At 32.1% G+C, this 14,155-nt stretch overlaps 1 protein-coding gene across 1 annotated transcript in view; it reads left to right on the forward strand.

The window, feature by feature from the left end:
- Window positions 1-6,483: 6,483 nt before the first annotated feature.
- LOC106126100 (glutamate receptor 1) overlaps window positions 6,484-14,155 on the forward strand; it is a gene marked incomplete at its 5' end in the record, with an annotated part of 50,881 nt that continues 43,209 nt past the window's right edge. The window contains 2 exons of the mRNA XM_013323563.1: window positions 6,484-6,499; window positions 6,779-6,928. Of these exons, the coding sequence (XP_013179017.1) occupies window positions 6,484-6,499; window positions 6,779-6,928 (166 nt within the window). The remainder of the gene's footprint in view (window positions 6,500-6,778; window positions 6,929-14,155) is intronic.

The raw sequence follows: 14,155 nt of genomic DNA on the forward strand, positions 1-14,155 counted from the left end.
GGGTGTTCTATGTTTTTTTTAATTATTTCTTTTAATTTTTTCCCCGAAATATAATAAGTATGGTCAGTATTCTGGCAACACAGGCGCATTTCTGGTAGACGTTGCCCAGTAGGTGGTCGCGTGCGAGGGTTAATCTTGCTTTACTGAATTTATAGCCATAATTTATGAATTTGTAATTACAAAGCGCTCAGAGACTCGGCCTCTTACTGTATGATGAATAGTTCGTAATATAATTAACGTCAACAAAATAAAACCCTTTAATTCTTTTGTTGTTTCAACTCCCGGTAATAATAATAAACTTTTATTTTTCCATTAGAAATTCTATTTTGTTTTTAAATAAAATATTTTGAATTTAATTATTTTTAAATTACGAAGAAAGAATAATTTACCCCGGTCATTTTAAATATTTAATCTACAATAATTCGCCTAGATATTATGTAGAGAAAATAGATAAGAAGGTAAAATAACTCGCATTCCTATCAATGGAGCCTTCCAGGCTCTTATAACTAGTGGAAAAAATCTGGTTATCCGAAAACCATAATACCTTCCAGGCAGTCAGCAAAAGAAGTTCATTATAAAACACATCGCAGCAACTAATGTAACTCTTTATTCTTTTGTATGTACCGCAATTTCTGGTCGGATAAAGATACGTGAGTCGACACTGCGTACAGTTGCGGCAGCGGCGTGATGATTATATGCCGTAAACATTAACGGCGGTGTCACGTGCAGGCACTCAAGCGTACACTCGCTAACATTACGTGGACAATAGCAATCTACTTCTATGTTTGTCGATTCTACTATACGGTCAATATTATTTTACTTATAAGCAATGTATAATCATCATCTTGCCCTTTTTCATATATCTCCACGTCTCTTCTCCCTTCTTACATCGAACATACAAAATCGTTCATGTAATAATTCCAGGAAACATTTATCATATCATTAAAATCAAGTGGCACTTACTTTTTCCCCGAGGCAATCATTTTATTAATGTGCTTGTACTTTTAAGCCCACTTTAACAAATTGAAATATTGCGCCAGTGCTTATTGTAAAAGTAACATAAACAAGTATATTTCCAAATGCGAGTATTTAATATTGACGATGTGTAGGTTTATTAATATTCAGCAACTAAATAGACGATTTTATGAAGAGGCTCGTTATTAAAGATCATTAGAGGCGGTCTCGTAAGAGCATATTCGTCATTGTTACTTCATGTGATATGATCGAGAATGGCGCAGCCTCGGAGTGGATATGTGCGGGATGACGCGGTATTAATCTGCGTCGAGTAAATAAATGTGGGGCGTATGTCAGCTTGGAAGCGGCGTCGAGGCGGCGGGCGTCTCAGGAACTAGTCACGACCCATCTTGGTCACACTCAAGAGAAATGTCAAGTGTAATTTAGGAAGCCTCACTGTTATAAGGAGTTTTTCGACAACCTGGGGATTATATTAAATACTTTGCAAACAGACGCTTATCTGTTTGATTTCTACTCGATATATGTAGAGAAACATTTTCTTGTTCCAGATAAAATGAAAACTATTGCATCTGATTGAAAAGATCTTTTACGAATAAAAGCTCTCTGTCACCAAATAACTATGGCTGTATTTACATTTTTTTATTTTATCTATCTCCCTAAGGTCAGTTAAGCCTTGGCTTGTTTAGCACATTAATTCCTTAAGCAATATTTGCATAACGATCTTGAAGCAATCGAGGCTAAGTTATTAGCAACGACTAATAAAGTTGACTTAAATCCATCGTACACAAGATAAGGTAAATTTGGAAACCGCGACTTATGCAATACAATATCATAGAGGTTCAAACAACGGCACGCGTCACCAACATTTTGTATTTAAGGCACTTCAGCCCTTCATACACAAGGCATCATAAACCTTCGATACTCGCGACGCAAGCCTACAATATTAGTTCCGAATATTTACCTTGCCTTGTGTATAAAAGGCCTTTTTGATTAACGATAACCTATGAAATAAATCTAAACCTTTATAAAACAACCGTTAAAATTAACTTCACTGCGCATTTCAAATAACTAAAACTAAACGCAGAGTAATACGAGTTATTTTTTCCTTATTATTATATGTAACCCTAGTAACGGAGCATACGGATCTAATTATAGATACTTAGTACTACGTAAGATTGAGTAGGTGTTCATATTTGATATACAAACCAAAGTAACCTTTTACGCCCACAATCAAGGAAGGTTTTTAGTCGCAAAAATGACTTCATTACCCTCTTACATAAATAAATTATTGTCTTACACGCCCGAGCATTTGGTTACTATGTAGTACATTTATTGGGTTACTATGTAAGCATATATGGTAGTAACTATTAATACTGTTAAATAATTTTTGATTAATCATCATCAGTTCACTGTACGTCCTCACTTGGGGCTTGTAGCCTTCCCTAAGTGAGGGGTGACTAGGCTATAGTCAATCACGCTGGCCCAGTGGGTGACTTCACACATAGCTTTAATTTTTTTTGCTGATATATGTTGAGGTTGCATTACGATATTTTCCTTCAACCTAAGAACGTCGGAGTAATATACATATGCAAATCGGAAATTGAAAAATACATTGGTACATAGTGTGATTCGAATCCAGGCCCTGCAGATTGCAAGTCAAGTGCTTAACCTCTGAGTCACTGATGGTCTAATCAATTAATTATCGCTTAAGATTACAAAAAATCTTATTGACATTTTTTTTTCTTTTATAAGATAGCTTATATTTTCTCACTCATGATTATCCATTGTTTTTATGATTTTTTTCGATTTATTTAAAAATAATTATTTGATTTTTAAGTTATACTGTATATATCACATCACAATACTTATTGTCACCAAATGATATATGCAGTAACTAAATTTAAGTCAAAATATTGCATCGTTTCCGAAATTATTGTACACGGCCATAATTGAATTAATAAGCTATTTTCACTGGAACGGCCGTTCAATTTATGTGTAAGAGGATTATTTAAACTATCGCCGATATTGTTATCGCAGCTTTTGTAAGCGACCATAGAGGTCGCAATCGTACTAACAAATGAAACAATTATTTCATTTGTTCACAAAATAGCTTCCATACTGCAAACAAATAGAAATATAACTCTCCTTTATCCATACTATATACTTGTTTCATACTTTCCTAGCAATTCTAAATCGAAATTTAAAATTCGTCTTTTTTAGTTGCCAAAGCACGTTGAATAGAAACCTGAAGAAAAAAAGACGTAAAATGGAAGACATGTAAACTCCATTACCAACGGCAAAATCTCATGTCAACACTTTCTATAAAGTGCTGGATTTAAGCTTACGCCATTTTGATTTTTTGTTAAGTCATATAATTTATATCATAATATACGTCATTTTAGCTGAATCTAGTATACTTCGTAACGCCAATGTCAAAAAAATTAAAATCATTCCAACTCTGCGTGCAAAAACTTCCATTAAAAACAAATTAAACGTCTAGGTATCATAGAAAAGGTTTTTCAAAATTCTCTAAAATTTCTATCTTCAAACCTTCTCTGTGGTCGTAGTAAAATAATAAATAAATCTTGTCAAAATCTGTTCAATGGTTTTAGGAACGCATAGGGCATCAAGCATTTTTATTTATGTATAAAACACGAAATAAAATTTTACCGTGGGTTTCTGACGCCAAAACCTATGTATAAAACACATCATCCTTGTCTTTCATCTTTAACAAAATAGTAACAGTATATTTTAATAGGGGGATATTGGAGTCAGAAACCAACGTCGTTAGCTAGGCCTAAGAAAATCAACAATCTTTTAGATAAGAGTAAACAAAAATGATATTAAGGAAAAAGGGATCGAGGCCACGGAACGTAATACTGCCATTTAATATTGGACTTAACAAAACGATACCAATAATTCTATTGATATTAACGCCTGTCGGGGCAACAGTTTATCTTAGTTACCCTTATTAATGAACAAACGATTTATTATATGCTATTATTATTTTGTGGTTCATTTGCGCAATAAAACAAATTGACTGAGATATTTACTTTACCAAAACATTTATGTATAAATCATAATGTGATATTAGGTATTATATTTTATTAATAACTAGCTGTAGTCCGCAACTCCGTTGCGCGGAAAAAATACCTTTAATTGCCCTATATGTTCTTCCAGACTATGTTCTACATCTATGCCAAATTTCAGCGAGATCCATACATCCCTGGAGATACCTTCAAATAAACATCAATCCATCCATATAACGATTCGCACTTAAAATATTAGTAAGAGTAAGAAGTAAGATCAGTAAGATTTTAACCATCGTTAAAATCATTTCGGGGAAAATTTCTATTGGAAAATATAGCGAGTATTACTGTGATTTTCAAATGCAGTGAATATTGGAACGTATTGCCATCCCTCATATTCTCTTTGAAATAAACAGAGACAGCAGATCACTACGAGTGTCATTCACGGGATTCGAAACCCACATGAACAGTGGTCAATAAACCGAAATTGATTTTTTCATAAGAATTCGGTCATCACAAATGCAGTATAATTACATATTTGTGTTTGTATTACTTTTATTTTTGAAAAAAAAAAACACGTCATAAAAGAGAAATAATTGTAATTCACTAATTCCATTAGTAAATCTACATAATACATTGTGTACTATAAGATGCAATAATATTACATGAGTGGAACAGATAGACATCTTAAGTATGTACTCTATTAGTAGCGCTGTTCGGTCAAACTTAGTTCAAGATGTCCACGACAAGGTGTAGTGTCAACTGTATGCGGGACATCAATTACTACATGTTTGCTTTATAGTAGAAGATCAAAGTAACTTACCAAGTGAATTTCGATATGTACATAAGTAGTTATTCAAAGTAAAGTATGTTTTTTAATAATATAAAGCAGTTGATACTAATATAATTTGTATGTGAACTTCGTTAGTTTATACAGATAATTTAATTTGTTAGTTTTCTTATTTGGTTAAATATGTAAGACAGGGCATTTTTAATATTACCCTCACTTTTTTTTTTAAAGTGATAATAAACATTATCACTTAACGATGAAAATTATGTTTTCTGTTTCTAACATTCTTAAAATTAGAAATAAAAATCACGTATCTAAAACACATCGTATCTATCCACTGTTATTTTTATATAAAGTAAAAAAAACTTTTCCGTCCTCACGCTTCTATGTTACAATAAAAATAAGCCGAGGCATATTTTTCTCACGGCGCCATTTTCAGCTTCAAATAAAAGTCGAAATAAATGCCACTAGACATTCGGGCTTTCTCAAGCAAATACCGAAAAAAATCTGGTTCGTATCAAAAGCGTTACAGTATTTTCTTATTCACAGTTTCCTGAAACATTTTACTGTACTCAATATCAAGAATCAAAATCACTAAAATACAAAAAAACATTTTTGTCATTTGCTTATCTAATTGTTTAATTATTATTAAAAAAACCGATTTGGAAAAGGTTATGAAAGATTTCCAAGCGGTCATCATCATCATCAGCTCACTATACATCCCCACCGAGGGGCTCGAAGCCTACCCTAAGTTAGGGGTAATTAGGTCATAGTCAACCACGCTGGCCAAGTGCGGGTTGGTTGACTTCACACATATCTTTGAATTTCTTCTTAGATATGTGCAGGTTGTATCACGATGTTTTCCATCACCACATTAAATTGGAAATCGAAAAACACATTGGTACATGGCGAGATTCAAACCCAGAACCTGCAGATTGCAAGTCAAGTGCTTAAACCCCTAAGCCACCGATGGTCTCAAGCGGTCATACAACACATTTATTCTTTTATTAATATTAGTGAAGTTAAATATAAAAATTCCGAATATATTAAAAGAAATATAAACTAAATAACTGTAGCTTAAAACTGTCTTTATTATATATAAAAAAAACAATAGAAAGAAATCACTAAACACTATTGTGTACTCTAAAAGCAATAACGATCTGTTGCAAAACCGTAGCAATAAATCCATATTTTTCTCCAACCAGACTAAAGCTATAAATTCCATAGCGGAATACGACCAGCGTGTATGCTCGCAAAATAATAAATTCTATATGCCTCACGCACGCTCTCCTCACATTCACAAAACTATGGCCGGCCAATATTCATTGAAAACATAAAATTGTTAGTTTATTGATTAATTACTTTTTATCAATTAATAAACCGTAGCTTGATCAAAACCCCGACATTATGTAACAGCCGAAAGATGGTACACACTAGCTTAATAGATGTCTAATCTTACTAATATTATAAATGCAAAAGCTTAGATAGATGGATGGACGTTTGCTAGAAGATATCTCCGGAACGGCTCAACGGATCTTGATGAAATCTGTAGTATAAATGTAGAACATAGCCTGGAAGAACACATAGGCTACTAATTAAGTTTTTTTTTAATTCCGTGCGCACTTAGTCGCGGGCAAAAGTAGTACTATAATAAAAAGATTTGGAAATTAACAGGGTTAAGTAATGTGATCACCTATACCTATTGGTAAGGTTTAAATGGAATTAAATTTAGTCAGTATATTTGACGCAGTTATTTTAAACTATTTTTGTGCGTGCACGATAAGTTGTTTATTGGGTCAAACCTTTCGTTCTTATATCTGAAATGTTTACGAGCATCCCTTTTATCGACTTGAAATAGGTTGTAACATTGAGTGGTGAATTTCATAAATTATTTCTTGGTTTTGTCGTCGTAAAACTGTTTACTGGTTTTTCGACACAGTTTTTTGTTACATTTTCTAATAAACGTTGTTTTTTATGTTCGCAGGCGCGGTCTTCGATAAAAGCACGGACGAGATACAAGATGCCTTCAAGCTCGCCGTTATTCAGTTCTCTAATGCCAACAAAACTCGCTGGGAGTTTCAACTTTACGTCGATGTTATAAACACAGCCGACGCCTTTAAGTTGTCACGACTCAGTAAGTATACAATTACATAAAAATTCAGTAAAGGTTATTATAATCGCTAACTCATATGTTCTCACCTCTAAGTTTAGAGCCTACCCAAGTTAGAATGGACTAGGCCAGTGCGGGTTGGTTGGTTTCGCGCATATCTTTAAATTTTTGTCACGATGTTTTTCTTCACCATAAAGACATCAGATTAACACAGACACATGTATAGCATATGATATTTATAGCATATGATATAAAAAAATCAAAAACATGGCGAAGATCGAACCTCAATGGTTTCAAACAACTGCGCCACCGCCACTTAGTTATCATAAGAACATTGTGAATACTCTTACAAATGTTTAATCCAAAAATAATTTTAAACAGATCTTTATTTAAATCTTTTAAGCGATTTCAGATTATACATCAGACCTTTTTGTAGAACTTATACCGACCCTTTTAAATGTTCCTTCTGATTTTTCTTAGGTTTATTACTTAACGTGTTTAGTATTAAAAACTTTTAAATGCTATCAATTATATTAATAGCATTAAACAATGCATTACTCTCAGTAGATTATTAAACAAGAATCTATATAATCATTTTGCTTATAATGTTAACGATATTGGATTGAATGGAACAATGGCTATACGCCAGGGGCATACTGAGAGAGTAATCATTATTTGCCCTGGAGATTCTAACTTATTACAAGAAACTACGAAAATTGCATTAAAATGTTTTCATTGGTTTTCGATTAAAATTTTGTGACTTTTTAGACAACTTATTAGACATGTTTGTAACTTTACTTGCAAAATGCAATTAATAATACATTAGTAAGATCTAATTTATGACAATAATAAAAGTCATGTCGTCCCTTTTCTACGTTATGACTAAAACGAGATAACTATAATATAGGAAAAATAGTTTCTGCGCTAATAAAAGCCGTATGTTTGTGTAAAAATCTACTTGTACTTTATTTAGAAGGCAACGTTATTATGAATTTCTCTTTGAAAACATCACTGTTCTTACTGCCCACAACTTTTTGCTCGAAGACACATTAAAGGTTGCGCTTTTAAGACTTTCGTTCCTGAAGGTTTTCATAAAGTTCAAAAGTTAATTATATCAAACAACATTTACAACACTTTCCTTACAACTACCTGTATTATATAAATAGATAGATAGAGAAAGCTTTTATTCACTGACAATAATAAACTTAAAATTACAATATTGACAAACTAATTTTCTAATAATATAATACATAATTGACGTATGTTATATGTATGGATTGTTGTCCCTCGACATAGGCCTCCCCTAGTCTCTTCTACAACTACCTGTATTATAAAATATTAAATAGAAATTCAACTACAAGATTAAGAAAAAAAAAGATTTTTGTTACCTAATTTATAGTCCTACCTATAGCTTTTTATTTATACTTTAATGTACCTTTATAACTCAGTAATAGCAGTTTTAATGTTTAAAATTGTACACCTAATAACACGATCAAAAGGAGAATGAAAGAACAGACAAAATGACCAATTAATTTTAAAAAGATACAAACTAATTAAGAGCTAAAATTTCCACTTCATGAACGTTTGTACTTCAGGAAATAAAATAGGTTTAAAATACAATTAGTGAATAAAAATAAAACCTACCATTTTCTTAACTGAATTTAAAGCGAGTGTTTTTATTAAAGTGAAAATGTTCTTACTTAAAAAACAAAAGTACAAGTATTTTATAACAGTTCATACAGAAATTTAAATACGTACGAACATTCGTTTAGCTATTTAACAATTGTATACATGATACTAGAATAAAAGTTACATAAAATATTAGAAAGAAATTCGAAGATATGTGTGAAGTCAACCAACCCGCACTGGGCCAGGGTGGTTGACTATAGCCTAGTCACCCGTAATATAGGGTAGGCCCCGAACTCCTCAGTGGGGACGTATAGTGAGCTGATGATATTTAAATTACGCCAATTTGCAATCAGCAGTGGAGCAAGATTTGTCGTGTCAATTTTTCTTGTGTTTTTATGCAAAGAGCTGAGAAAACGATCATTATTTTTGTCAGTCGATTCATGCTCAAATATTTTAAATGTTTGTCGTAATGTACCACTTTTTTTGACTCTGTTGTCCAATTTGAAATGTTTTATGAACGATTTGTTCGTTTACAGGATCGTAAATAATCTGAATATAGAATATAACCACCATATTTCGTATATACACATGTAACATGAAATAAAGCGTGTTCGTCCTGTCTGCTACTATTCTCGACGATTATGCAATTCAGCTTTTTCAAACTATTTTCGATTCGTCCGTGAATAGCTTAGGCAAAGCAACGTTCACGTCCGCTTGTTTAGTCTGTCCCTAGTTCCCTGTAGTATATGTTTTGCCAGACTGTATAATGCTAGTCAATTTAGCATTCATTTTACTATTACTTTATTTAATTTCTATTACAAATAGAGTCCGAATAATCTGCAAAATAACCGTATTAATAAGAAATAAAATTGTCCATGATCACTTTGGATTATACATATGATGTAGTTTAAGAAACATACTATGGCTACATTTCTTTAATTTTTTGTATAAAATGTTGACACTTTCGAAACTTGACGTCAAAGTCAAAAACATTTGTACTACTGTAGTCATACATAAAGAAATGATGGTTTGAAATTATTATAATTAGATTAATAACATTCGGAGCATGTATCATCATAAAAATATATTATAATTGTGTGCAAGATACATTTAATTTTTTACGGAATAAGTTGCGCTAAGTCTGAATATGCGTCAGTTGCCTGCAGTATAAAACGAGGTTGAGATAAAAAGCACGAGTTGTATGTATTACGGTTTTATGTATTGATTTACATACTTGATAATATTTATATACATTTTGTTTAAATTCAGATTCAGACAATTATCCAAAGTGTGTAATACGCGACCAATCTTTATATATATAATTCTTCTGTGAGTGTGTATGTCACTAAACTTCTCTCAAACGACTGGACCGATTTTGATGAAATTTTTTGTGTGTGTTCAAAGGGATCTGGGAATGGTTTAGATTCACAATTTTCATCAAATATTAACTTCATATTAATTTATTCAAATTAAAGACGTGTAGGCAGGACAACGTCTGTCGGGTCCGCTAGTATTATATATTATGTAATTCGTACACAGAATTTTCAAAAGCAGAAAGTAAAGAAATTAATTCTACCTACAAGTACAAACAGCTAACAAGGTACAAGTACAAATAATGTACTTTGACTGTATCTTAAGATTTAATACGTTTCTTATGAATAATAATATACCTATAATAAAATTCTGTTAAAGATTAAAAAAATATCAACCGTATTAAAAACTCGTCTTAAATATCGATGTCAAGTCATTAAGCGACACGTTAAGCTACTTCTTATAGCTTAGGGATTTAAAAATCGAGTCGTCTTAGTCGGACTTTTGCAAAAGGCCTCATTTAAAATAGCGGCTCGAAGATAAAAAGGGGCTGAGAGCGCGTTCGCAGAGCGCGACTTCCTGATCAAAACACGTCTGAGACTAATGACGGCGTCGCGAATTTTTATGGGGCCTTCCTCTCCTCGGGGCCACTGTTTGTTCACAGATATCCATTGAATTCCCTCTCTTGAGCCGCCCATAAAATGTTAAAAGCCCCAAATTTTTACCGAGTCACAAGTAGCATAGCTGGACAGAATTTTATGATAAAAAAATTATAACAAAAATACTTCCTTATTCTTCATACTGTAAAATTTACTTAAAAAATTAATATCAGCGTTAAAAAACTAAAAATGCTATCGCATTCGTAATGTTTCTGTTAACCAATCATAGGCTTTTAATTCCCAAATACTATGATAAACATAAAGCTATCAAAACTCTAAAAACTAACTCTCTTTGTAGTACATGAAATAGAAATGTAATTGAATGTTCTCATTTCAAAATACGAAGTGAGCAATTTAAGGTTGCCTTGAAAAGAGTATAAGTATTTACTCAAGTTATAAAATCAGCATATAATATTTTCTAATTTCGGTACCGGTGTATCTGGCAACTTGCCCGCTTCAATTTAATCTTTGTAGTGCGCATTGTGGTCAATTTTGCCACGTTTTCTCGTTTCATGTGCATTGCCGCCGCGGCCGGGTACCGCGCACCGAAACACATATCTTGTTACATTACTGCGTATGCTTCGATCTGATACGGTTTCTATCAAGATGTCAAATTAGTTTTTCATCTAATTTTATGGCATGTTTTATTTCATTGGTAGAGTACGCATATATAGTTTAATATAATTAGAAATTACGATTTAAATAAACTAAATGGAAAGTTTTAGTTGAAAACTTTGCTTAACTATTTTCCTTTAGTCGACTTAAACCAAATACAAATTAATGCATTTGAAAAATTTATATTTTATATGTATAATTATTATAAAACATAGCCTTTTAAATATCTAGAATTTAAAATAAAATAATAGTTTTTCTTTACTAATTAAAAACAATTAAGCATTGAGATTAATAAAATAATTAACTCAAACTAAGTTTAGTCTTACAAACGTGCATTTAATAGATAAATGCTTACCTTAACTAAATTCAGTTAAATAGACTTCCGGGTGAGTACATGTACTTAACAGACTTAGTGTTTCGGTATCATTGTAGGCCAGGTTGGAACGTTTGCAAACATTATTCCCGGCAATAATCTTGCCAAGTCAGACGATACTAATAACTCATAGAGTTTAGCATGTCACTCACACTCTCTATTTGTACTGAGATGATTAAAATACGTGACTATTCACGTGATTTCTGATAAGACTTATTCGAACATAACTTACTTATTTGTATGTGAATTGTACAGTTATTTGATCAAATACTTTTCTTACTTATCCACTCTACATTTTTTTTTACTTGGCTTTAAAGCAATAATAGAAATGTCCAAATGTTAGTAAACATTTCACGTTACTTTACTAACGAAATTTTTACAGTTTAGTCTCGATAGAGACGTGGCTATCAGATTTCATTAACAACTAGAATTGGATTTACTGTTTTTACCCGACTAGACTAGTATACTGCTTTTGAAGGGTATAGTGTCATTCGAATCGAATTTCTCAGTATTGTACACTATTGTTTGTTAAATATATCGCTTTAACGCGTATTCATCCACTCTTCAAACACCTGACACCGCCCCATTGAAGACATTTATATCTTTATAAGCTGTCGCCCGCGACTCCATCGACGCGCAATTAAAAAAAAATTAGCTTATGTATTAACTATGTTCTCCATATCAATGCAGTCGTTCTGGAGATACCTTCTTATTAACATCTATCCATCCATTCCAAAATTAGAAGGATTGCGCTTAATCTGCAATGCCTAGGCGGTGACGAGTGTATGTCGCGGCGATCGCGAATCGAAGCCTTGCCGTGTGAAGTGGACGAGGAGTTTAGTAATGAGTATTAACCTTTATAAAGTTATATAATCCGTTAGTAGTACTGGCACGCGTAACGTATGTGTATACGCTAACTCCAAACAGAGTCACAAATACTAATTTGCTTGAAACTTGTATGCGGGCACAGTCCCAATCTTGGCTGGGAAGTACGCAATAATTTGACAACTTCAAACTATCATTTAGGCGGTTCGTGACATGAAACAGATGTTACATGTGGTAAATAAATTACACCAAGTCTAGAGCTTGAGTGACTTGATCGTTATAGCATCCGTATATAAATTATGCGCGCTTTTTAGTGCCCGTTCACAACAGCAATTACGGAAAGATGGTAATTAAAAAACAGTTTTTCTTTTAATAATTATTCAGTGAATGGCTATAGTTTTTTTCAGAACTAGACTAAATATAAAGAAATATACTCAAGTTTATAGCTTAATTATTTTAAAAATGCGTTGATAAAAACAGTAAATTCCAATATCATTATACTTATATACAAATGAAGAATATTATAAATGGTATTATGTTTTTGAATGTCTCAATATATTACTTAATAAAAGAACATTAATCTTTTTTAATATATTTGATACAAGATTAAACATTTGCGAGATACAATTTCATAAGTACAGTGCTGATACACTCGAACGCTGACGACACAGATTAAATGTAATAAGCTTAATATTACATGTAACATTTGAAATGAAAGTACCTTCAATCTGTAGCATATTAACCTCTTATCCTAGAAGGGATCGTGGCAACAAAAAGTAAATCAGATCGGATTTACATCAAACAACATATTCACAAAAATCTCTTATCTTCATAGGAACATTATACTATAAACTACTTTCTTCTATTTTAGTATTTTCTTTTATCTTACTAATATTATAAATGCGAATGTTTGGATGGATGTATGTTTGTTTGAAGGTATCTCTAGAACAGCTTATTATGATGAAATTTAGAACATGGCACATATATAGAACATAGTCTGGAAGAACACATTGGCTATTTATTAGTTTTTTTTATTTCCGCGCAGACAGAGTCGCAGGCGACAGCTAGTTTTATTACACACGAATAATCCATGAAGTTATATATTAAATAATAGCAATTTCATTTAATCGGAACATTTTATATTAATTATATTTATTTTTACGTTCGTAATTAACTAGAAATAAAGGTGAGTTAATAACAAAACGTAAATTCGTAGTCTCCACCTTGTACATTAGCGAAAGGACGTGGGTGCTTAGTGAGAAATTTCATTAATTTTCAAAAGTTAAATCAATTTACGGACTTACGAAGTTTAAAAGTTAACTCAGTCCATAAACTGTCAAATTTGAGTAATGAATACTTTACAGGAAGGCAGCATTAGTCAGATCTTGTAACAGCGCGATTTTACGATGTAATCTTAAATAAGGGTTCAACAATCAATCTTTTAAATCTCTTTGTTCCTATTCGAACATAGAAGTAATAGGGCATGTGTTTTATAAAGAAATGAGATTAGGACTTAACTATGCAAATATTTTTTGAGTTAAATTGTTTCATTTTAACTGTATAGTAATCTAAATGGTTTTCCAGAAAACTAAAAGGCACTTAGTTTATTTAACGAAAATAAAAGAAAATGTTCTACTCCGAAAACTTTTTTATTAAATCTTTTAAGGCAAACCAGCGAAGGCTGGTGTTTGGTCGCCGCTACTTACATTACCTTCTTATAACCTTTTGGTTAAATAGGTTTTAATAAGGCCTCAATGATCTTAGACAAATCTTTAATAATCTATCAAAATCAATTGCTGTTCTTTTAGTCTCGCTAAAACTCGAGAACGACTGAATGGA

This window comes from Papilio xuthus, unplaced genomic scaffold (genome assembly GCF_000836235.2).
Source record: "Papilio xuthus unplaced genomic scaffold, Pxut_1.1 DF825017.1, whole genome shotgun sequence".
Taxonomy (NCBI): Eukaryota; Metazoa; Arthropoda; class Insecta; order Lepidoptera; family Papilionidae; genus Papilio; species Papilio xuthus.